Source organism: Myxine glutinosa, chromosome 5 (assembly GCF_964187855.1).
Source record: "Myxine glutinosa chromosome 5, kmMyxGlut1.1, whole genome shotgun sequence".
Lineage (NCBI taxonomy): Eukaryota > Metazoa > Chordata > Myxini > Myxiniformes > Myxinidae > Myxine > Myxine glutinosa.
In genome coordinates this window covers 158643567-158670203 of record NC_136265.1, presented here as the reverse complement: position 1 = coordinate 158670203, position 26637 = coordinate 158643567, and the positions used below count along the sequence as shown (strand labels likewise).

At 44.2% G+C, this 26637-nt stretch overlaps 1 protein-coding gene across 15 annotated transcripts in view; it reads right to left on the bottom strand.

The window, feature by feature from the left end:
- The window catches only part of LOC137410945 (rho GTPase-activating protein 44), a 138698-nt gene that overhangs the window by 50278 nt on the left and 61783 nt on the right, over positions 1-26637 (bottom strand). For all 15 annotated transcript variants that reach the window (XR_013623600.1, XR_013623603.1, XR_013623601.1 and 12 more), the window contains exons 2-6: positions 24667-24706; positions 20466-20570; positions 17073-17146; positions 10681-10792; positions 10481-10557 (exon numbers count right to left, since the gene is read on the bottom strand). Coding sequence is in view for 9 of the 15 variants with exons in the window: in XM_078778921.1 (XP_078635047.1) it covers positions 10481-10557; positions 10681-10792; positions 17073-17146; positions 20466-20570; positions 24667-24706 (408 nt within the window). In the remaining 6 variants the exon portion in view is untranslated. The remainder of the gene's footprint in view (positions 1-10480; positions 10558-10680; positions 10793-17072; positions 17147-20465; positions 20571-24666; positions 24707-26637) is intronic.

Genomic DNA, 26637 nt, shown 5'->3' with positions numbered 1-26637 from the left:
ATATATATATATATATATATATTGTTATGAATTTGGTAATGCAACATCTAGAGCTAGGTAGATCTGAATAGGTAGGTATTCGGCTGTCGTGACAGGGACTCTACATGTAATAAGTTCTTGATGTTTAGGCGGTTGTCGGGGTAAGATGTATGAGTGTGGATCTACCTGGAGATTCGAGTGTTAAATAGTGAGGGGTTAAAGGTAACGCCCCTGTGAGTCTCACCTAGTAATCAAACCTTTGTCCTTTATGGCACTGCAAACCACATAAACATTAGTTAGGTCCTTAGCGCAACATTAAATAATCCCCCTTTCCCTGACAAGGACTTCGTATTAAATTGACAGGAAACCAGGTCAAAAACACCGCCACGATTGGCCGCCACCGTGTACACCTCCAAAGGCCTACAAACCTGGCCGGCACGTGTTATGCCAGGACCGCAGGGTCGCGTAACGGGGGAGATGTCAGGAGTCGCGGGAGGCTTTGATTGGCTGAGGAGTGCGCAATGTGACGTCATCGGCCACCAATATAGGCGACGGTCGGACGCCATTTCAGTAGTTGAGTTGAGTTCGTGGCAGGCACTGCAGACGCAGGCAGGCACCAGAGAGTTGAGCGGTGGTGGAGAGTTGGAGAGGACACGCCATTCCAGTCGCAGTTCGAGTGCAATTCGGGTTGTAGGGAGTCGCAGGAGACACACGAGAGCACACCCAGTTGGCACTGAGCAGTTCGTTGGCACTTGGCTGCCAGCACTCCCGCGTCGTCGAGTCGAGTGGAGTTGAAAGGAGTCCTTCCTGTCCCTGGTCAAGTGGAGCCGCTGGCCTGCGTCGGACGCGTGGTGCTTGGAGCGAGGGGCCTCGTGGTGTGCGATCGGGCCGGAAGGAGCGGTACTGGACACCAACAATACAAGACGACAAAGACAGATAAGCCCGATCTCCGCGTATATTTTGAACGACGGGACGTGTTATTTTCGTGATTAATCTCCCTCGTTTGTGTTTGCTGTCAGTCGTGTGGGGACGTCCCGATTTAGGTTTATTAGAATTATTAGATTTACCGGCGGGCTTTTTCACTGGCTTTACTTTTCCTAATAAACCCTTATATTACTTTTTGTACATAATATCTGAACGCAGTTTTCCTGGGTGTTTGATTTTAATAGAAAAGGTTGCGGAGCCTTCGCTGCGCCCCGCCATTCCGCGCGTTGGTGTTGAACTTGAGTCCGCCATTGAGTGTTCGCCTCGGGAGTTAAAGTCTCGCAAATCGGTCATCCGTAACTGTGGTGTTAATCACGGTTACGCGACAAGTGGTGTCAGGAGTGTAGGATTTGAACCCGTCGGACAAATTTTTTTTGTCCGCGGCGAGACATCGACACGGTCGGACAAATTTTTTTGTCCGCGGGGCGACATCGACACGGTCGGGCGTACATTGCGCCCGACGTTCGAACGCAAAATTGTTATAGGCGAGGCGGAGAAATTTAGTAATCAATTGGGCATACGGAGCGCGATATCGCGTCTTCGTCAAATTTAAATTGTGTTACTGGAATTATTAAAATAAATACGCGCGCGGGAAACAATCTTCCGGAAAGCGGATGTCGGAAATTGACGAGATGGAAGTACGCAGCGAGGCCTCCGTCAGCGTCGGGAGTGAGCCGGAAATGGGGGATAAGGAGGATAGCGTTGGAACTTTCCCCGCCGCTGGGACGGCCCCGATAGATCTCCAGACCATAGTAAATTTAATAAATGCTCAGAGGGCCGAGGGTGAGCGAAACCTTGCAGAAATTCGGGGAGACATGAGGGCTCAGAGGGAGCGATTGGAGAACCAAATGGAGGTAATGAGGGACGAAGCGAGGGCTCGGAGTGAAAAATTGGGGGCAAGGAGGGACGAAGCGAGGGCTCGGAGTGAAAAAAATGGGGGCTCAGGAGCCGGGAATGGCAAAATTGGGAATTGCACAGGGAATGGCAATTGAAGTAAATGGGGAGACCGCAGGTCCACAGGTGGATGGGGAATGTCCACAGGTGGATGGGGAATGTCCACAGGTGGATGGGGAATGTGTACAGGTAGAGGGGGAATGCCTGCAGGTAAACGTGGAGAGTCCACAGGTGAGCGGGGAAGGAAATTTGGAATGTGAGAGTTGTAATGGGGAATGTTTCCCACATTCTGGCCTGGTTGTTTATCGGGACCGTGTGGATGTCACAACACCCCAACCGGGGGATGAATTTGGAATTGTGCAGCACCAGGGCGGTGGTGCGGAGCAAGAGGGGGTAGAGTTTTTGGGGGTCCATGCGATAGAGCCGGACCGGGTATTTATTGGGGATATTGATCAAAGCCTGGCGGGGCCAGGAATGATTTCTAATGATGATGATGAGGATGATTTGATCCAGCGGCTGGAGACCTGTGACAGTCCCATGGAGGTAGAGCTTGTTCAGGCCCAAAGGAGCCTGGGTGATGAGGTGGTTGGAATGACCGAGGGGACGCTCACTGTACACTGCTATTTGGAAACAGAGGCTCCAAAATTGGACAACCAGTTGGGGGAGTGTGTTGGCTCCGGGCTGGATTTGGATCTTGGAGGATCGGGAGATAGAGCTTCTGGAGATTTGGTCCCTGTAAGGAATTTGGATCAACTGCAGGGAGGGGCAGAACAACCGGTGGTAGAGGTTGTTCCCTGCAGCTGCGGTTTGGCAGTGGGAATGAAAATTTGTAAAAGAAAATTTAAAATAAAAGTACAATGGGAAATTGATTTGGAGCAGCCATGGTGGGGATTGGTCCCCGGGCTGCGGGATTTGGACATGGAGAGGTCATGGGTGATGGCCTCGGGCAAAAGTTGCCCCTTTCAAAATTTGGGTATGCCGGCCAGCTGGGGGGCTGTGATGGCGAGATTTGGACGTGGGGTCCAGCCTTGGGTGTCGAGGTACGACCTGGGTCCCACGGGGGGTCTGGTGGAGTGTGGCGTCCCTTGTCCGTCGGGGCGCCGTCCGAGCCGGCGGCTCGGGCCGGCAGGGTCACCGGACCCTGGTGGGGGTTAAGACCTCCAGAGAGGGTCCGAGGTGGTTTCTCAAGCCTGGGATGGCAAATATTGAGGACCACTAGGGGGAGGTGTTGTGGGTCGCGCTTTGGTGGTGGCACTGCGGACGGCCAACTTGGGACTGATGTGGTGACCACCCGGGCATGCGGCCTGGCACCCTCCTCCAGGGACTCTGGGACAACCAGCATGTGGTGACCTGGCATGGTGGTTGGTCTATGGACGCGGGTCAAACCGAATGGACAGGGATGGAGATAGCCTGCCGGACAACCAGTGGGGCATCTGTGGAACGTGATGGTGTGAGTGACCTTCCACAGATGCTCCGTTATGATTTATGGACTCTCGGGTTGGGAAGAGAGCCATGGGGATGTGAATCGGGAGATGTGTAACGAGCCGAGCATATGGGCCATGCTCGGCTGGCATGTGTATGGCAAAGCATCCTTCTTTGGTGAGGTTAGTAAAATGTGACAAATGGTTGGCATGGGTAATCTGTGGGTTAGATGGAAATTTAAGGGTGGATTTTGAAATGCCATGGTGGACACTGTATAGTGACGCCATTATTGATCCAGGTGTGTAGACCAAAGTGTTGGAGGCTGTGATGAAATTAATAGGGTAGCAAGACACAGCTTTCAACTGGTTGCGGGGGCAACTGTGCTGATATTTGGGACGCGGGATGATGGGGATGTAGTTGTGTAGCCTGAGGGTCAACGTGGTGCTGTGCGTGTCCGAGGTGTGTGGACCATGTCTTCTGGGTGGGTCTCCTGGTGGAGCATGGCTGTTGACTGGACCTTGGTGTGGTCAAGTGTGGGTGAGCACTGGGGGGCTGCAGTTCTGTAGTCGGACTGGGGGATGATGGGGAGGTGCAGGGGACGTGGCTGTAGGGATGCCACGCACTGCGACCGTGCCCCCCAGGGCCGAGGTTGTGTGTGCGGTAGTGTGTGTTGTGGCAGCAAGTGCTCACCACATTGGCCAGCTGGGGCTGCTGCAGCTGTGTTCCTCGCAGGGGGGCCGAAGGATGGATGGTGGGTCGCACCCTTATGGACACTCATGGGCCATGTTGGCGTTTTGACTGCTCACCTTGTCCCGGTGACCCTTGCACGGTAGAGGTGCAGAGCTGTCGTGGCCATAGGTAGTTGTGTAGTGATGATCACCGTTGGATGCGGATCCACATACCTGCCAGTGTAGTGGGGACAAAAGAGAAATTTGGAAGTATTTGGTAGGCCCAATGTGAAATTTTGGGAATTGTATGGGTGGATTGCACTTTGAACCTGACCAACCTGCAACTACCTGCACTTGAGGTGAGTGCTTTGAGGAGTACTGTCCCAGGCTTCAGGAGTTGCTTTGGAAATTGGGGACATGTAATTTGGAGTTGGGAGGCGGGTGAGAGTGATGACATGGCCGGTGAGGGGATGGAATGGGAGCCACAGTGTCTTGTGGGTGGCGTATGTTTTTGTATTGTGGTTAGGTGTTTTGATGTGGTCGTGAGAGTGGAACCTGGAGAGTGAGTGATGATTATTGGAGATAATGAGGGGCGATAATTGTGCTTTTTGGAAATGTGCTAATGGAAATGTGTAAGGATTCAATGATTCGAACTGTGAATGGGATTTCACATTGGCAGGTCATGGCAAGCCTTGTAACACCTTTTACACCATCTATGAATTGTACTGAATTGTGCTGAGTTGTGTGGAGAATTGAATGGCAGCGGGGGAGGAAGTGTGTTTTGGGGACCATGGGTGGGGAAGGTGTGTGTGTCCGCAGGTACAGAGCAAGCTCTGAGGAGCGATGCCTGCGGGCCCCCCTCTGCGGCAATTACCCCTGGCAGCCGGTGGTAACTGGAAATTGGAGCTCGTCGGTGGAGGGTCTGGTTGGGCGCCGCGGGGTGAGGAAGTCCCCCGGTGACCCGTGTTGCTGCGCGAAAGCAGGAGGCAAAGGAGCCTGGTGTGTGTGGAGACCCTCACCGGCGAGGTAATGGCGGAAAGGGGCTGTTGGGCTGTCATGGGGCCAAGAGGTAAAGGGGGGGGGGGCAATGAACTTGTAAGTCGGTTGACTTGTTTTTGGGACTGCGGGCACCACAGCCTGATGCGCCCCCACCATCTTTTTGTGCGGTACCCCCCCGCTGCCTAGTTGAGGAATGCACACACACGTGAATGACATCAATGCCATGGTCCTGCAGGGGGGTGTATTGAAGAAGAACCTTATTGATTTTTGAAATGCCTTGATGACCTATGGAATGAGAATGAGTGGTTAAGGGGTCTGTGTAGCATGAATGTGGGCGAAATCCACCGAGCCGTGTCACTCACCTGTAACATCTGGACAGGGCCGTGGAAAATTTAGGGGGATGCATTGGGGATGGCCCCGCAGGTAAGGTTGTGTCTTGTGGCATCCACCGGGGGACGCGGTCTGTAGACCGGGGTATGTACAAAGGTTAGAGTTTTGAGTTTTGGAAAGATGGTTAAGTTTTGTGGTTAAGTTAGTGTTGTGTGTTGTTGTTTCCTCCCTCCACAGGAACAACGAAGAAGATGTACATACTTGCATGATGGTTAAGGGGTTCAGCATGTTAAGGAAGTGTAGGTAGGTAGTCCGACTCACTTCCCACAGCCCTTCCTGATTTATTTCGTAGGTTAATTAAGTGTGTGACAGTAAGTGTTAAGGCTGGAATGGTAGCCCTGCGGTGAACCTTGCAGGAGCTACGGTTCCAGGGGGGGGGCTGTGTTATGAATTTGGTAATGCAACATCTAGAGCTAGGTAGATCTGAATAGGTAGGTATTCGGCTGTCGTGACAGGGACTCTACATGTAATAAGTTCTTGATGTTTAGGCGGTTGTCGGGGTAAGATGTATGAGTGTGGATCTACCTGGAGATTCGAGTGTTAAATAGTGAGGGGTTAAAGGTAACGCCCCTGTGAGTCTCACCTAGTAATCAAACCTTTGTCCTTTATGGCACTGCAAACCACATAAACATTAGTTAGGTCCTTAGCGCAACATTAAATAATCCCCCTTTCCCTGACAAGGACTTCGTATTAAATTGACAGGAAACCAGGTCAAAAACACCGCCACGATTGGCCGCCACCGTGTACACCTCCAAAGGCCTACAAACCTGGCCGGCACGTGTTATGCCAGGACCGCAGGGTCGCGTAACGGGGGAGATGTCAGGAGTCGCGGGAGGCTTTGATTGGCTGAGGAGTGCGCAATGTGACGTCATCGGCCACCAATATAGGCGACGGTCGGACGCCATTTCAGTAGTTGAGTTGAGTTCGTGGCAGGCACTGCAGACGCAGGCAGGCACCAGAGAGTTGAGCGGTGGTGGAGAGTTGGAGAGGACACGCCATTCCAGTCGCAGTTCGAGTGCAATTCGGGTTGTAGGGAGTCGCAGGAGACACACGAGAGCACACCCAGTTGGCACTGAGCAGTTCGTTGGCACTTGGCTGCCAGCACTCCCGCGTCGTCGAGTCGAGTGGAGTTGAAAGGAGTCCTTCCTGTCCCTGGTCAAGTGGAGCCGCTGGCCTGCGTCGGACGCGTGGTGCTTGGAGCGAGGGGCCTCGTGGTGTGCGATCGGGCCGGAAGGAGCGGTACTGGACACCAACAATACAAGACGACAAAGACAGATAAGCCCGATCTCCGCGTATATTTTGAACGACGGGACGTGTTATTTTCGTGATTAATCTCCCTCGTTTGTGTTTGCTGTCAGTCGTGTGGGGACGTCCCGATTTAGGTTTATTAGAATTATTAGATTTACCGGCGGGCTTTTTCACTGGCTTTACTTTTCCTAATAAACCCTTATATTACTTTTTGTACATAATATCTGAACGCAGTTTTCCTGGGTGTTTGATTTTAATAGAAAAGGTTGCGGAGCCTTCGCTGCGCCCCGCCATTCCGCGCGTTGGTGTTGAACTTGAGTCCGCCATTGAGTGTTCGCCTCGGGAGTTAAAGTCTCGCAAATCGGTCATCCGTAACTGTGGTGTTAATCACGGTTACGCGACAATATATATATATATATGCATATACACAAACACACACACACACACACATATATATATATATATATATATATATATATATATATATATATATATCTGTCAGTTGATTGTTTGTTTGACATTTGTATTACAGTGTACAAGAAGGTATAAATAAATGAATGACATGTTTATCTAACCATTTAGACCTTACACTCCCCAGACGCTTACTTATAACGCTCCTTATAACGCTTAAGACTCCTTATAACGCTCCCCAGACCTTACACCTCCAGATTTCTTTCTTTGGGGGCTCATGAAAGACCTTGTTTATCGTGAAAAGCCTTGTACCATTCAGGAATTGAAGGCTCAAATCACTGCAAAGTTTGAGGAAATTGATATCGAACTCTGCAAGCGTGTGTGCCACTCTGTGCCTGCTCGGCTGCAATTGTGCATCGATCACGAGGGAGGGCACTTTGAAAATTGCAAGTAAAACAGCTTGGTACACTTCCGTAATAATTTTCCCCTGAATAAATGGTTAGATAAACATGTCATTCATTTATTTATACCTTATTGTGCACTGTAATACAAATGTCAAACAAACAATCAACTGACAGAAATATATATATATATATATATATATATATATATATATATATATATATATATATATATATATATATATATATATATATATATATATATATATATATCAGTCACTATGCGACCTTCATATCATCAGTGGAGAACCGCCAGCAAGGTGTCCCATACAGCTGCTGCTGCACCTTGCTGGGAGCGATACGCACCGCCTGCCACGCGGTGACGTTATCTCTGGTATCCACTCATCATATGGAGTCGACCTGGAAGATGATGCTCTTGTTCATATATATATATATATAAACAGAAATCGGGCGCTACTTTTGACTCGCCCTGTATATATACACACGTCAAAATATATATATATACGAGCATCACTGCAGAGGAACAAGCTTGTTTTAGCTGTGGATAATGACTGTACCTGCTGTGTTGTCATGATGTGCACCAATCATAATGCAAGACAATATTTTTCACAAATTTATTTGTAGTGTTTGTGATATTACATTTTTATAAGCAATTTAAGTTGAAGATTTAGGTTGAAAAAAAACAACCTTTGGGTTTGGGTTGGCTTGATCGTATCAAACAGCATGTCCCCCTGTCGATTCAAAGAAATAACTTAGGAGTATAACTTAGGAGTGAGGACTCAACCGGTTACGAGCATGCAAGAACGCTGAAGGACCGTCGACCATTTCTTCTTCTTCTTCTTCTTCTTCTTCTTCTTCTTCTTCTGCTTCTTCTTCTTCTGCCATTGCACGGCACTTGGGTACCAACCTCGATTGTGCAGACCAGTACAATGCAGATATGTTCAAGATATTGAGCCGAGGTCAGAGTACGTTACATCTACGTATGTTAGAAGCACAACTAAAAGTAGTGCAAATCCAAAAAACACAAAGCTCTATAATGGAAATTTTGGAGGGTCATGCTTATTAATAAAATTAGGGGAAAACCATCCCTCCATTACATCGTTATATCTGTGGGGAAATCACCCCCGATTTCCGACCTATTTTTCAGTTACACATGGTGTTCGTAAATCGAGAGATTACTGTGCACTGTAATAAGATGACATTGAGTTGCAGTTTCGGAGATGGAGGCTTTATTGATTACCATAGAACGCAGCAACAATTGGCATTGTGCATCGTCATATCGGCGGCCTCTTCTTCACCCCGTTATTTCACCATCTCACATACCATGCCCTCTCATCTATACATATAAATGTGAACGTCTGTTTGTTCGGTTGTGCCTCATGAACAGCCTAAGGAAGTGACCGAGAGAAGGAAGAGGGTGTCCATGGGGGGTAACTTTTCACGACAAAAAACATGGGCGCATCAGATTTAGACTAGGGGTGTGCCCAAGGGGCGTGGCAGCATGGCGTGCCCAAGGGGCGTGGCTTCCTCCGACTATAAAAATCCCACAAAACTAAATTGCGTGACTGACTATTTATTTTCCAGGCAACTCTGCGAGTGCTATTATATATATTGATATATATCATGGTTCTTCGAAGTATTTATGAAGGCAATTTGTGTTCAACAGTGTTCAAGTATATAAATAAATTTAAATAAAGGTTTAAAGAGCTTCAATGGTGTATAAATAAATTAATTCTGGGTTTTACTGCCGTTTTACCCAGTGTCTATTACATCACCCGATTTAACACATTACATTCGTTATTTGTGCCTGTTGTATGTATCCTTTTGTAGTTGTATTTGAGAATGAAGGATGAAAGTGACTGGTTGAGAAGAGTGATGGAAATTAATGTAGAAGGAAGTAGAGGACGGGGAAGACCGAGAAAGACTTGGCTAAAGATGGTGGAAGAAGAAATGCGGCCAAGGGGGTTAACAAGGAGAGATGCAGAAAATAGGGCAAAATGGAGAAGATTGTCATGGCTAACCCCCGCTCTCGCAGGGAAAATGGCCTTAAAATGCATGTTGTTGTTGTGTTGTTGTTGTATGTATCCTTTATGACTTCCTTCAATGATGGGGTGATGATGAAAACAAGCAATGAAAACCTCTGCTAACTCTGCTAACTCACCTTCTATGAGCTAAAACAATTCATTTGAGACTCTTAGTTTCTTATATTCATGGTAACATACATCAGTTTTGACAATTTAACAAAATAACTTTGCATAAAAACATTCATATAAATACACAAAATAAAGTGATCATTGGAAGCCATGTATTTATTATGTACGCAATGGGGAAAGGATGTGGGGCGGAATTGTAATAAAATTGAGAAAACAAAAAGCAGTGAGGTCCATAAGAGAGAGAAAGGATGGTCGTGAGGAGCGAAGATATAAAGAACATGTACTGTATACAGAAAAGCGGGGAGTGGTGGCGGGGCTAGGGGGAGTGGGGGAAGAGAGAGGGAGTAAAGGCGTGGTGGGGCAGGCAAAGGAGGGATCAATTCTGTCCTGTTGCATAAATGATAGACAGCCCCTTACAAAGAAACCAACCATTGAATTACATTGAACTTGGTCAACTAGCCCCAGCTGTTACAATTCACAACTATTTGAGAAGTATGATGGCAGCCTTATGGTGAAGAGACTGGCCTGGCATTCCAGAGGGTGTGGGCTAAAGTCCAGCAGAAAAACAGCAGTGCTGTATTAAGGTTTAGAGTCGAAGAGTCGACAAACCAAGCTAGTTTCACTACGACCATATCACGATGTTGGGAAAACCCAAGGTGGCTTACTAATGACCTTCAAGGAAGGGTATCTGTCTGCCTTGCCATGCCTTGCCTTGTCGAAATGTGAGGCAGGTAAACTCATCGTGGTTAACTCTTAATGCTCTCATTGATATAAAGTGAATTCGAATTATGTGATATTATACAAGCATCCCAAGACAATCATCCACCCTTCTGGCCCCAACACCCTCCATATTCAAAGATCTGCTCTTCAGCAGTACACACTTAACAACCAGGTTGTGCTATTTTCTTACCTGTTTTTAGCGCTGTCCATATCCAAAACAAGCTTAGCCAGGTGCTTCCTCTGTTTCTGGATGTTCGGAATGTATTCCTGATTGTGAAAGACATTGACGTGACATCACTGTCCGAACCATCACACCGGATAAAGAACCACCACCATTTTTCCAGCCAAATCATTATCACTGGTGAAGAAGTAGATGTTTCAAGGTCTCACCTCGGCAAGGATTAGGAGGGGTTCCAATACGTCGGACTCCAGCTGAGTCTCAAACTGGGAGAGCACCAAACCCAGGTTAAACTCGGTCTCACCACAAATCTGCAGCACTTTCCTAATGGGAGAAGAGTTGAAGGCCTCAAAAAACATGCTTAGGTTTTTAATATAAAGGCTCAATAATGTCACAATATTGGCAGAAAAAAAATGAACATTTCAAGTTAATCAGTCAACTTTACTTTAGCAATAAAAAAATTCAAGTACATTTCATGAATGCCGTCAAAATCTCTCACATTTCTAATGCAGACATCTGTTTGTTACATTCCCTTTAACCCTCTTTTTAAGTCAGCCATCAGGCTGAACTCAGATGACATTGATCCTCAGCTTAGAGTCCTCTTGATCAATAATTGTTGTGTGTAGTTCCTCTATATGCAGGCCCATATCGTTCTTCAGCGTAGTTGAAGAGCTCATCTTTCCTGCTTCGGCCTTCCATGTTTAGGTGTCCACAGTATAAGATTGGAAATAGGTTCGTTGTTGTGTAGGTAGCAGTGTCCTGCAAAGCTGAGACATCTTCTTCTAATTTTAACCGACAACCTTGGAAGAGAACCATACAGCTCGTTATTTGTCCTATGTTCAGATCAATGGACATTGAAAGCTGAATGAAGAAGGCGAGTACAGCATCCACCAAGTCCCTTCTGGTAGGCCGTAGTGAGGATCCATGCTTCACTTCCACAAAGCAGCATGAATTGAACTGTTGCTGTGAATAGTCGTTCATTGATAAGCTGAAAGTGTCAACTTCTACAGTCACGTGAAAAAGTAAGTGCAAAGTAAAAAGTAAGTGCAAAAAGTAAGTGTAAACTTTTGACTTTTTCAACATATTTCAACATACAGCTATTTGATCTTCATTTCAACAATATTGATAGATAAAGGTGATATAATATAACAAATATCATGAAACATTTACATTTTGTCGTTCATTGTATAATTTAAATAAACATAAATGCAAATTTCGCATGTGGAAAAAGTAAGTACACCCCTACATTTATCACTACTTCAAATACCTAAAATTAGAATGAGGTGCACCAGCTCAGGTGCAAATGATTAGAACATCGTTAGAAAGGATCTTGGAGGAACCTGTCCTATTTAAACCTCAGACATTTAGTTTGGTTTGCTCTTTGTTGTTGAAGTGTGTGGCGTCACCATGCCGAGATCAAAAGAGCTCTCTGAGGCCTTCAGAAAGAAGGTTATAGATGCCTACGAGTCTGGGAAGGGATTTAAAAAGATCTCCAAACAATTTGAAATCAATCATTCGACTGTCCGGAAGATCATCTACAGGTGGAGAAGATTCCAAACAACTGCCAACTTTTTCAGGCCAGGCCGCCCCAGCAGGTTCATCCCAAGAGCAGGCCCGCAAGATGCTGAAAGAAGTCTCTAAGAACCCCAGAATATCATCACGGGACCCACAGGTAGCTCTTGCCACTGTTGATGTCAAAGTGCACGAGTCTACCATTAGAAAGAGGCTGCACAAATTTGATCTACATGGGAGGTGTGCCAGGAGGAAACCTTTGCTGTCCAGAAAGAACATCAGGGCAAGACTAAAGTTTGCCAATGAACACCTAGGCAAAGACCAGCACTTCTGGAACAATGTGCTCTGGACAGATGAGTCAAAGGTAGAGCTATTTGGCCACAGCACCAGAAGACATGTTTGGCGAAAACCAAAGACAGCATTTGACCACAAGAACCTGATACCAACTGTAAAGCATGGTGGTGGAAATATTATGGTTTGGGGCAGCTTTGCTGCATCAGGGCCTGGGCAGCTCACCATCATAGAATCCACCATGAATTCTTCATTGTTCCAGAGGGTGCTTGAGGATAATGTGAGGCCATCTGTCGGAAGTTGAAGCTCAACCGAAGGTGGACCTTGCAACATGACAATGACCCTAAACATACCAGTAAATCCACCAAGGAATGGCTGAAAAGAAAGAAATGGAGGGTTCTGGAATGGCCAAGTCAAAGCCCGGATCTAAATCCCATCGAGATGTTGTGGGGGGATTTGAAACGAGCTGTGCATGCAAGAAACCCCTCAAACATCGCACAGCTGAAAGAATTCTGCATGGAGGAGTGGGCAAAAATATCTCCCAGTCGATGTCAGAGACTGGTAGACAGTTATAAGAAACGCCTACTTGAGGTTGTTTCTGCCAAAGGGGGCAATACCACCTATTAGAGCCAAGGGTGTACTTACTTTTCCACATGCGAAATTTGCATTTATGTTTTTTAAAATTATACAATGGACTACAAAATGTAAATGTTTCATGATATTTGTTATATTACATCACTTTTATCTCTCAATATTGTTGAATGAAGATCAAATAGCTGTATGTTGAAATATGTTGAAAAAGTCAAAACTTTACATGGGGTGTACTTACTTTTTCACGTGACTGTATATCCTTCAAAATTTGTTGCAAGCTTTCCATGCGGTAGCTAACTATGTTTCATATCCTGAGTAGTTTTGTTATCCAAGGAACCAAGATGCTTGAAGTCATTGACTATCTCAGGTTTTATCTCATTGTTTGATATGATTGAGACCTCTCTCGACTGGTTGAATGCCATCACTTTTTATGCCTCCGGCAACTTCATATTAGTCGCCGGCAGCATTATGTTTTCGGGTTGTCCGTCCGTCCTTCCGTCTGTCCGTTCGCTAAGCCTCGTTTTTCTCAGCAACCATATGTCCGATTGAGACGAAACTTTCAGGGTAGGAGTGACACCCATGCAGAATGTTTTATGATAATTGTGATGTCATTGGTCGCGTGGTATGGCAGCCATCTTGGATTAAAAGCAAATAATTAAAAAATTATTTCTCGAAAACCGCTGAATTGAAACATTTGAAACTTCGCAAATTGTCAAGTGCTCCCAATGGGGAACAAAAGCATGATAATGATGACATCATAGGTGAAGTGGTATGCCAGCCAAAAATGTTTTAATCGAATTCCTTATCCTAAAAATAAAAAATTGCATGCTCATGATCTATGACCCATTTGTATTGAAATATTACATTTATGACATCATAGGTCACATGGTTTGGTGGCCATATTGGATTGAAGAAAAATATTAAATAATTATATCTCTGAAACTGCTCACCCTATCGATGCGAAATTTTACAAATATCATCAAACAGCATTGTTGCATATAGTTTGAAAATTATGATGTCGTAGGTCACGTGGTTTGGCAGCCTTCTTGGATAGAAAAACGAACCTTAACCGATCAACACAAAACTTCACAAACGTGATCCCCTACCCATACATATACAGAGTGTACATTTTTTAAGGTCATATGTCGTGTGGTATGGCAGCCATATTAGCTTCAAAGCTGATATTAAAAAAAATCCCTTCACTGAAACTGCTTCACTGATCGATGTGAAACCTGTCATGTCTGGTAAAAATGGGATACTTGAGAACAGCTGAAGGGATTTAAATCAAACTTGTTTATTTTTAGCACAGTGAACGATGGCATCTACCCGTTGTGGGACTATGCGGAGGCATATTGCCGACACAGTCGAATTGTTCTAGCCTTTTATTAGTATTAATTATTAGCCATATCCTACCAGTGCTGGTTTCGACCCAGGTGATCAATAACTTCTGATAATAAGGCTATGTCATTGGCAAAGTCGAGATCAGTAAGAATCTCCGGTTTGACTCTTCTACCTTTTCTTCTTTCGGTTCCTTCTTCTGACTCCAATGCCGTATTTGGCCTTCCAAATGATTATGCTTGCACCATAGCCTAATGCTGTGTGGACTGTGTTTCATCGCTGATGGACATCTGGTACCTTATATCTGTTGCTGCTTTTGAGCCTTGGGAGTAATGACTGAAATCTATCCATCTGGTTTCTTCCTGACATATTTTATATTCGGTCCTTTGACACTTCTTTCTACTTTTTCGCATTTCTCCTTATTAGTCCCCTACACAGAAGGAAGTATAAGTTTGCTCTCTGTCTGTCCGTCCATCTCACCTGTGGTTTTCTGCACTTCCCCCCCCCCCCCCCCCACACAGACAGAAACTTTGGTACATCGTGGCTTTATTATGATAAGTTACAGAACAAGTTTGAGTTTTGGGGCGTTTCGTCAATTTTTCACGGAGTTACGCCCTTTTTTCTCGGAACAAGAACATTCATTGGGGCTGGTAGGGGATATGTCTTGCAAAGCAATTCTCCCTCTTCTTCATCCTATTCCTTGCTTTTTCTTTTATTTTTGTTCATTTTCCACTTTTATTTCCCTTTTACTCTTATCTTAGGTTGTCTTTCTTCATCCATGGGGTTGAGAAAAGAGGCGTTGCAGCTGAACCCCAAATCCCATCCATGTTCATCCTGATGACTCTATATTTGCACTTTGCTTCTTCAGGTTTCTTTTGATGAATTCAATGCAGTATTTGGTCTTTCATTTGATTATAGAGGGAAGACCAATTCCTCCTCCTTGCCATTGATAAAGCACTATGACAAACTGGTAAGGGGGCAAAGGTGTCTCCCTGTTGTACTCCAGCTAGAATTTTGAAAAGTTGCGTTTCTCCATCGGGTGAAAGTATCATGGCATATGCATCGCAATACATATTCAAAATCGCCTTCACACGTTGATGAGGGATTCCATATGCTGATAGGATCTTCATCATCTTGCCACAATGGATAGAGACAAAGGCTATTCGAAAGTCAATAAATGTCATTGTTTCAGGAATGTTGTGGGCACAGATTCCATCTATTAGCCTTCACAATAAAAGAATGTGTCCAATTGCTATCCTTTTGACCAAAAATCAATTTTGGTTTGGCCTCAGGTGTTGGTCAACAGCAGGACGGATTCGGTTAAAAATCATTCGATTGTAGATCTTGGCAACTATTGAGATTAAGATAATGCCACGATAGTTGCTGCCAAGATTGAGATCTCCTGATTTTGGAATGGGCACTACCATCCAATAGGGTTTAATTTGATGTTGGGTGGTTTGTCGTGCCCATCCGTCCATGTAACTCAATGATGTTGGTTATGTTTTCACCCCTGTCTATCTGTTTGTTTGTCTGTCCGTGAATAGGATATCTTCTAAAGTTGTGGACGGATTCGGCCTAAACTTTGTGGACATATTGGGTGTGTCCCAAGGATGAATTGTTTCGATTTTGGTGAAGGTCTGGATCCGGATCCAGATACGAGACTTTTTCTTAGTTTTTAAAGCGAATCTTCATAATTATTGCGAAATAGGGCCAAAAACAATATACAGTATATACCATGATATTTCAAGAAGTTGTGGAAGGGCCAAAGGATTAGTTAGGTGACAAGAACAAACCAATTCGATTTTGGTTAAGGTCCGCTGGTCCGGATCCAATCAGTGGGATACAAAATGTAAAATGTTCAGTCTAGTGGAGGTATATGCTCTACCAAGTGCCGTTCTAGTTTACAAATGTCTTTGTAATTCATGAAAAGCACACCGAGTTGTGTGATCCATGTACAAGCTCCTCGACGAGTCTTACATCATTGCTAAATAAATAAATAAACACATAAAAAGACTCAATTCAGCACAACTACAATCTGAATGATTACAAATTGAATAACATCCTGCATACAACCCGGTGTGTACCCCGGTTTAGAATAGGTGCACCGTATTCCTGTGTACCCGGTGTGTACCCCGGTTTAGAATAGGTGCACCGTATCCCTGCGCATCGTAGGAGGCGACTAAGGGTTGGCGTCAGGAAGGGCATCCGGCCATAAGAACATTGCCTCAAACAGGGAACCATGATTGTCATGGGGCCCGCAAGGCTAACCCCCGCTCTAGCGGGGAAAATGGCCTTAAAACGATCATTCATTCATTCATATACAACAACACAACAACATGCATTTTAAAGGCCATTTTCCCTACGAGAGCGGGGGTTAGCCTTGCGGTCCCCATGACAATCTTCTCCATTTTGCCCTATTTTCTGCATCTCTCCTTGATAACCCCCTTGCCCGCATTTCCTCCTCCACCATCTTTAGCCAAGTCTTTCTCGGTCTTCCCCGTCCTCTACCTCCTTCTACATTCATTTCCATCACTCTTCTCAACCAGTCACTTTCATCCTTCCTCAACACATGACCAAACCATCTCAACCTGTTCCTCTTCACAGCATCAATCACAGGCTCTATTCCCATCATCTTTCGCAATTCATCATTTCATCCTGCATACATCCAATATTTTGATGAAGTAGTTTAGGGGCTTCCCCACACATCAACAGCCAGACTAAACTAGCCAACTGTTAGTGTGACTACAAAGTGACTTTATGTGAAGCCACTGTTCAAGAGATAGTGTTTTGGGGGGAGGATAGGTGGAGGGGAAGGGGGGGTTGGTGTAGAGGGTTGGAATCACTAGTCACATCACAAGACCACGGTCCTCACCCTAATGGGACATCTTCCAGAGAGGAATAGCCTTCAGAGAGACTTGCAGCCAAAAGGATCAGAGGCAGCCTTTTCTGAAAGGGAAGAACAGTGACACAAAGGTTAAAGTGGTTTTGGTACAGGAAGCCAATGTAGAATATGGTGGCTGAGATGTGCATTTACATTTTGAAACAACCTTGTATATGCTCACAGATGGACACAACCATCTACATTGATGCACTCTCTCCCTACCTCCCACCACAAAACCCCCCACAACAACTACAGCTTATACCAGGTGCTGTGTCCTCATCATTATCATGTGCAATGCCCAAAGGCAGGCCCTTGGCTCATGGTCTTCTCCAAGTCTCCAGAGAGACATTTTCAAATGTCAAGAGACAGGACAGATCCTGTGACAGTCTTTTAATTTTCCAGTAACTTCAATTTTCAAGTCATCCAGCATTGATATTCTCTTCCTTCCTCTTCTTTTTCCTTGAAATCTTCCCTCCAGAACATCTCTTATTAGTCCACTTCCTCTTAGGATGTACCCTCTCTTGCCTTTTCCTAAAATTACATTCAACCAATTTCTTTGAACATTCAAGCCGAAACTCATCATTTGTTACTTTTTCTGTGCAGTTGATCTTTTCTATTTTTCCTCCAACCCCGCATTTCAAAGCTACTTAACAAATTGGTCTCCTCTTTCTGTAAAGTCCAAATCTCAAACCCATACAAAACAACACTCCAAATGAAGCTCTTTACAAGTCGCTTCCTGAGTTGTTTATTCAGCTGTCCAGTTAGCAACTGTCGCGTCATACGAAATGCAGCCTTCCCCATTGCTATTATTTACCTCCATCACTGAAGGTGGATGGAGGTTATGTTTTCACTCCTGTGTGTTTGTTTGTTTGTCTGTGAGCAGGATATCTCAGAAAGTTCTGGACGGATTTTGACGAAACCTGGTGGACAGGTTCGTCTGTGTGAGAAGGAAGAATTGATTCGATTTTGGTGAAGATTTGAATCCGAATCTGGATCAGATAATTATTTTAGTATTTCTTCACCATTGGGTGAATGAATGAATGAATGAATGATCGTTTTAAGGCCATTTTCCCTGCTGGAGCAGGGGTTAGCCTTGCGGGCCCCATGACAATCATGGTTCCCTGTTTAAGGCAATGTTTTTATGGCCGGATGCCCTTCTTGACGCCAACCCTTGGTCACGCTCTTACCGCAGGGATACGGTGTACACACCGTGATCATTCATCCCAGCAAGCTGGTACTCAATTTGCCGACCTTGGAAGGATGACAGGCTGAGTCAACCCCCCTGGCGTTAATTCAGCGATCGACCGGGATTCGAACCCAGGATCCTAGGATCCCAAGCCGGCACGCTAACCGCTAAGCCAACACCAGCCAACACCAGGCCTTCTTCACCATTGGGTGATAGGGCTAAAACCGATACCTCAAAAAGTTATAGACCGATTCAGATGAAACTCGGTGGACAGGTTAGTTGCGGTATGACGACAAATCGATTTTGGCGAGAATCCGAATTATTTAATTTTTTAAGTGATTCTTCACCAGTGAGTGATTGGTTAAAAACGACATGTAGCAAAATATTTCAAAACGTTGTGGACGACATTTGACAAAACTTGTTGGATGAGTTGGTTAGATGACAAGAACAAGCCGATTCGATTTTGGTTCAGGTCCGGATCCAGATCCGTGGGATACAAAACATAAACTGTTCAGCCTGGCGGAGGTATGCGCTCTACCTAGTGCCGTTCTCGTTTAATCTGTTACATTTACTCATTCATTCTGCTGGTATTCTTATCTTGTATAGCTAGTGCTTCGTTTACTTCATTTACAAAGTGGACCATGTGGACCACTCTACACCACCTTCAAGCCCCATGTGGTAGCCACAGCAATGCCAGACTACAACCTTACATCTTCAGATGACGAGGCAGGAAGGCCTGCCTCTCCCTCCCTGTAGACTTTCCACTCTCAGCCGCACCATTAAATAGTCTATTTGTGTACATACATTATTCCAATCGTGTTCTGTATTAATTTGTTTAATTACTGTCCCAAATATGTACTTAGGTGAAGGTTAAGTTAAGTTCGGGTGACCAAATCATTTTTACCTGGCAACGCATCCCCCATTATAACACTATATGTACATTGGGAAATCATATCCGAATAACGTCACAGTTTTTAGGAACGCATCCACGACGTAAATTGGCGATTTGCTGTACAGTACTGCGCATGATCTTCTTTTATGATGCCTAAACCACATGTTTGTTATCATGAGTCCTGTTCTGCAAAAATCTACCATTTTTTGGCCTCATTTATTTTATGAGTCCACATGGTCCTACTTCTTTGTCATCTCTTCCTACTACAATAACACTGTTCCGATCTCTCATAACAATCACATAGCTCTTTCCACTCTCCTGTTCGATTAGTCCTTCGATTTTATCACACATTTCCTCAACCTCCTCATCTGGATATTCACTTGTGGGCATCTATACTTGAATGATGGTAATGTCCACTGATTGCCCCTTTAATTTTACTAATTTTACAGTCTATCCGACTCACATTTCACTTCTCTCACATAGTTGGAAGCTTCCTTGTCAAGCACTACTGCTACTGCCCCTTCTTCTTCTTCTTCTTCTTCTCCTCTTGAGTATATCATTCTCACTTCGTCACTCATGAAGTCACCTTTATGCATTGTACTTCACATAACCCTAGGATGTTTAATTTCTCCATTTCCATTTCTTGCTTTAGATGCTCTGGCTTTGCTTTCCTATTCATTGTTCACACATTCCATGTTCCTATTCTTTTGATGCTGTCAAGCTTGCACATATGAGGATTTCGCTGAATGACGACCTGGGAGGCCTCACTCCCTCCCCTGCCGAGCGTGACAGCACCCGTCCTTTGACAGGGGCTCTTGTCTACACTGTTGGTGTAAATGTGTACTGATGACATCATGAGCCATTTTCCTGGCTTTCAGCTGTGGTTCGCTATTGCTCTCCACTGGGTATTTGCATCGAGACACCATATTTTTTAATTGAGACACTCGTCTTTTTAGCTCTTCCGCCCTTCATTAAGTTTTGTCTGTTGTCCTGATTGGATGACGAGCCACCCTCCTTCTGCATCATACAAAGACAAAATTTCCTAAAAAATAAAATAAAACAAATTTAAACAATATTAAATCCACTCCTAAGTTCAATAACAAAAAAACAACAATGCTGCTACTCAGTGGCAGAGCCGCACTCCCAGCAAATGATGCTACCAACAGCAGTGTGCGGCATATAAGAAGAATAAGAAGAAGATGAAGAAGATGATGAAGAAGAAGAATTGGTGCTGGAATTCTAATGTCCAGTATAAATCAAGGAGGAAATGTGAAGGAGGGGACTAAAGGAGAAGAAAAGCTTTCACCAGTCGTTTGTCATTGTCGATTCCAGTCGGTCCCTGCATACAACCTTGCAGTTTCTTGACAACAGCATGGGAAACGACTTTTACATTTTCCAGACGCTTTTCAACCTGCAGACAAAGGTACAAGATCGATGGTAAGATGGCTTCACATCACAGAGCGCGTGCCGAGATGCAATCCTTGGACCTGCCGAAGGGATGTGAGAAACGGCAGTAGGTTTTCACCTCCCAGCGTGCAAGGCGGGTTATCGAATGAAACTTCATGCAATCCCAAACCCTTGTGCGAGCTGTGCGCAAACTTGTCAGCAACTTGGTGCATGTGTAACCAACTCGCCATTTCTATGTCTTATGGTTTCTTTTTTGTTTTAGCTTTGCGGAACGATAACACGTTACGCACAAAAAAAACACTCTCTGGCACATGGAAGAACAAGTATAACTTATGTGAGAACACCACCGTTAAAGGAAACTGTGGTACAAGTCAAGTCACAATAACCGCAATGACCATGAAAATATGCAATAACAGAAAGTACACACGACAATGATCTTCGAAATGGTCACGAAGGCTGCAGATTGTCTGATGTGTGAAATTCAACATCGCCGTGAAATAACCAGCCAAGTAGAGACTCTCTATGGGAAGTTGTATTTTGGAAAAACCTAAATCATGGCCTAACCACATTATTTTCCAAAACAATGTTAGGCCCTCATCAGAAGTCGTTTCAAAATACCGTCTTCTCTACTACAACCGGTTTAACGGGCCCAATTATTCCCACCCTCTTGTGGGCTCAGCCAGGGAATGTTTTTGTCTCGGGTCTTTCAGAAAACGACCGGTCAGGCCTGATGCTCGACCGAGGATGATTTGGGTAGGAATTTGCAAGTTGGTGAGGTCGCCGACACTAACTCACCTACTCTTCATGAAAGATATCATGGGACCTTTACCGTCCACTAACATCTAGTGCTGGCAGTGCTTCGGCTGAACATCATTCCAATGGAGGGAGCACACGATTTACAAAAAACTTCAATGCAGGAGGTCATTAGGCCCATCAAAGCCTGCACTAGTATTGCCAACTTACAGATGTTTGTCTGTGCTCCAGCCATTTAAAATGCGGAGTGTCGAGCAAGGAAGCAGCACGTATCATTTTTACATTATGTGTTTGTTATGACTCAGCCGACGTTCAGGCCGCTGACAACCCACACTCGGAGCGGATGCTCTAATGATTATGCCACTCTTAAATGCCTCAGGGCCACTTTGGATAGGTATCAAAATGCTGCCAATGGTGGTGACCATCCCAAGGTCGTAAATGCTGACAAAAATCCAAATAGTTTTGTTGCCAAAATGGCAAAGAGAATTCCAAATGAAGGTTTAATGGTCTCTACAATAACATAAAAAATGTCCAGTTGGTCACTTTCAACAGCAAGGCATCGAGTATTCTTGCAAAGAACTCATATCTAAGATGAGACTTCAGTTGTACATTGGTTAGAATGTCCAAATAATTTGAAAGACTTTCTTTCAGGCCACATGTGAAACCCATCCAACTAACTGGCATGTTCGCTACTCAGAGTTCAAAAGTACCGATTGATCAATATGGACCTTATTCGTCATGTTCAGATTATGCAGGCAAGCTTGTTCTCAAATGTCATACCGTATGTGCTTCAGGGAGCATTTGGGCAAAACTATGTTTTAGCAACGAGCCGTAACAACCGTGGTGACCAAAAGCCAACTTTACTAGTTTATTCAAATCCTATATTTATATATAGTCTGGGAACATGTACACAGCTCGGAAAAGAAAAGTTACATTCCATGTAACGAAAGCATGTTAAATGTATGAATGAACCAATAGTGTATGAATGTATGAATGAACCAATAGTGTATGAATGTATGAATGAACCAATAGTGTATGAATGTATGAATGAACCAATAGTGTATGAATGTATGAATGAACCAATAGTGTATGAATGTATGAATGAACCAATAGGAATGTGTTTGTCAATATAAGTCAGAAGGAGAACGACACTCGGTGGAGTGCATACCTCCGCTGGGCTGAACAGTTAAATTTTTGGATCCCACTGATAGGCCAGATCTTCATCCTGACCTTAACCAAAATCGAATTGGCTTTTTCGTATCACTTTTTCGTATCACTCCTCTCCGGCCTTGCTCCCCCAGCTCTCTCTGTGCTCTGTCCCCCCAATATTCCTTCAGGTCGCACAAGATCTGCCTGCAACCCTCTTCTGGTTAAACTGCCAAAGTCTAGGCTCTCTGCTCACCTTCACTCTTTCATTCCCCTTTTCTCCCGCCTCTGGAACAAACTCCCCCACTCCCTTCAATCCCACTCCTCCCTCCAGGTCTTTAAAACAGCTGTTCACCACCATCTCTTATCTTCCCCCATCGAAAACCTTGATCTTTTCTACCCCCGGTAATTCACCCCAGAGTCCTTGCAGTGTTCATATGTTTTAATCCTCTCCCACCTCCCCCCAAGTCCTCCCGATGTCCCTGCTCTCAAATGTTGTGTTTGTGTCCTTCCCCCTCTCTTTTGTGTCCTTCCCCCTCTCTCCCCATCTTGTCTACCGCTCCCCTTGTTTTTTGTGTTTTGTGTATCGGTTTGTCTTTTTGTGTGATTAATGTTAGCTCTTTCACGAGCCTCGATCTTGTATACAAACAAAAAAAAAAAAAAAAAAAAAAAAAAAAAACATCCAACCTGCCCACCAAGTTTTGTCAGAATTCGTCCGCAATTTTTTGAGATATCCTGCTATATGTCGTTTTTGGCCTGATATCTCAATGGTGAAGAATCACTTTAAAAATTCTAGTATCCGCATCCGGATTCAGCAAAATTGAATCAATTGGTCCCTGTCAGACACCCAACCTGCCCATCAAATTTCGTCCAAATCCGTTCACAACTATTTGAGATATCGTGCTTACAGACAGACAGATAAACAGACAGACAGGGGTGAAAACATAACCTCCATCCACTTTTAATGGCGGAGGTAAAAATTATCATTCCCAACACCCGTTCTTCCCCGACCAAAATAATACCTCCGTCCCACCCTTCAAAAGGAGGATCCTCTTTTGTATTCCTTATTCTATCTGCCACAATCAAAGTTTACATCATATATAAACATTTCGCTAACAGATCCTGTGCTATGTTAAATACATTCAATCTATTTTTACAAGATATTGCAAAGCCTTAGCGTGCCAAGGCAGCCAAAGGAAATGGTGAAAGCTCCGCTTTAAATACATGAGGGCAGTTGCTATCTGTGTCCTCTTTTGAAACAACCATCATGCAACTCGGCAACGACACCGATTTGTCACCTGCTTCTCTCCCACGTAGTACAAGATGGATGACCCTGGCTAGTTTGCTATTCCCCTCTGGTAATCTGTCAGCACCTGGCACCCTCTGCGTTTTGTCAAGGCCGTGCATATCTTTTTGGGATAAAGCTGGTGTGTTTTTTTGTCCGTTATGTGTGTCGTATCTCATTCCAAATTCCCTTTATCACTTAACTCCAGACTCGGTGGTGCAATGGTTGGAGTGTGTGCTCCGAGCATGGGAGGTTGGTGGTTCAGAACCCCGGCCGAGTCATACCAATTTTTTTTAAACGGTACGTGCTACTTCCTTGCTTTAACATTCAGCACTTAAAAGGATAGAACATGGATAAACAATGCTGGAAAGGCAATGGCAAAACCACCCAGTATAACCCTCGCCAAGAAACTGCATCAGCAGCACCAACATTCTGTAAAGAGTGTGGTCCATCAAAATCAAATCAATGTATTAGCAATTAGTCTACATTGTTGGTTATATATTTATTAATTTTGGAGCATTGACAATCCCAATAGGCTGGCATCCATAGGGAGGAGGAAATTCCTCTTAAGAAAATGCCCCGTTGAGTGTAGTGAGAACGACGGCGCCATTGTTGTGACGTCGCTGGTACCCAGAGTATCACAGAGAGTGACGGCACTTCCCCCAAATTGTGGCAGCACTTTGTGTGTTCGTCTGTATGTCCATGTGTGTGAGATGTGTGTGTAAATGTGTTGCACCTCCACTATGAGCCTTAGATCCTGTATTACCAAAAAAAAGAAAAAAAAGAAGAAGCTCTTACCCTCTTCATTTCACTTTTTCCAACATTAAGTTTTCTCAATTCGCTTCCCTATCCCCATCCCATTGTAGAATGCATATTGAGGAAAATTAGACCAACAAGATCTTCAAAGGAAACACACCTTCACATGTTCCTCACTAAGAACTTCTGTCTTCTCAGCCCTGAAAAAAACAAAACAAAATTAATTAGCAGATCAAGAAGCAAACAAACAAACAAATAAATAATTGATATGGCATCACAAATAGATTAAAAACAAAAAAACAAACAACAACAAAAACATTCAAAATATCGTAACAACAATCATAAAATAAGCAAAAAGCTGCTATCAAATACATTCCTTGAAAAGGTAAATAATGTTTCATCACCTGCAAAGACTAGTGGGAAATTATATAGCATTGCGGAAAGGCTAAGCGATACACTGCATCAACTCCATGATATCAACTCCATGATATTCAATCACATGCTTTCACACCATGGACTGGGAACTCCTTAAAACATTGTATAAAACTTACACGCTGCTGTGAAGAGCAAAAGAAAGAGGAAATTCTGGGATCATAATTTCAAGAAGCACAGCATGCTCTTGCTGATCTGACCGAAGATAAAAAGGCCAAAACCCCAACACATCAGCCCATTTTAAAATAGTGTGCGGAGACAACATGGAGGGGAATAAAAGCACAATCTCAAAGGACCCCATGAGAAAAGCAAGTGGAAATAGCACCCACACAAAGGCACCAGTGTAAACACCATGATTTGGGTTCTTGCTACTGTACACCGCACCACTGGATTGGGCTTTATTTAAAAAATAGCAGTTCCAGATAATGCTCGTCAATGTGCAGAACCTCAACATCCGCACTGCATTGTTACGATCACCAAGCAAATAGATCACTTTGAAATCTGAGCTCAAATTCACCTTTCCCTGGGACTTACAAAATGGCAACGTAAAAGGGGCTCACGTCCTCCATATTACGTCATGCTAAGGGCAACAACTTTTGACTTCATGTGAAATGTGCAAAATATGTCGATGACCCTGAAGGGCTGAATTACAAGCTATCTACTAAAAAGTCCAACTCATAACATATTAAAAGATATTTTAGGTCTGCACGAAAATAGAGGGGAAAGTCAACTCAACATGCTGAAAAAAATGTGTGCATGCAACACTCCTTTTCAGCACAGCACCAGAACCACAGTTTAAGTCTAAAATAAACAGGTATGGATGGCATCAGGACACGACAGCAAGTTATAGTGACATCAACCATCCGACTCATGCTGCAATTATCCACAGTGGTGACACCTCACCACCAGTGGCAAATAATTGCACCATGATCAGATTACACAATGCCATTTCATAGATATATATGTGTGTATGTACAAATATATGTATATATATATACTAGCTTGGCTCGGCTCGCTGCGCTCGCCTCAACAAGCGTCGTTACTGAGGAACGGGCTTATTTTAGCTGAGGATAATGACTGTACCTGAGTTGCTGTGTTGTCATGATTTACACCAATCATAATACAAACAATTACTTTGCACAAATGTATTTGCTGTGTTTGTGATATTACATTTTTATAGGCAATTTAGGTTGAAAATTTATGTTGAATGTTTTTTTTTCAAGAAAGAACCCCTCAGCACATACATAGGGGAGGGGTGGATGCAGACTGGAAGTTTGGGACGATTACATCCTCACCACCTCGTAATTAAAAACACCGCACCACCACATAATTCAAAACACCTCACCATCACGTAATTCAAAACACCTCACCACCAAGTAATTTAAAACACCTCACAGCCATAAAACACGTAATAAAAACACCTCACCACCACGAAATTAAAAACACCTCACCACCACGAAATTGAAAACACCTCACAGCCATAAAACACGTAATAAAAACCTCACCACCACGAAATTAAAAACACCTCGCAGACATAAAACACGTAATAAAAACACCTCACCACCACGAAATTAAAAACACCTCACCACCACGTCATTGAAAAACACCTCACCACCAAGTAATTCAAAACACCTCACCACCACGTAATTCAAAACACCTCATCACCAACTAATTCAAAAGACCTCACCACCACATAATT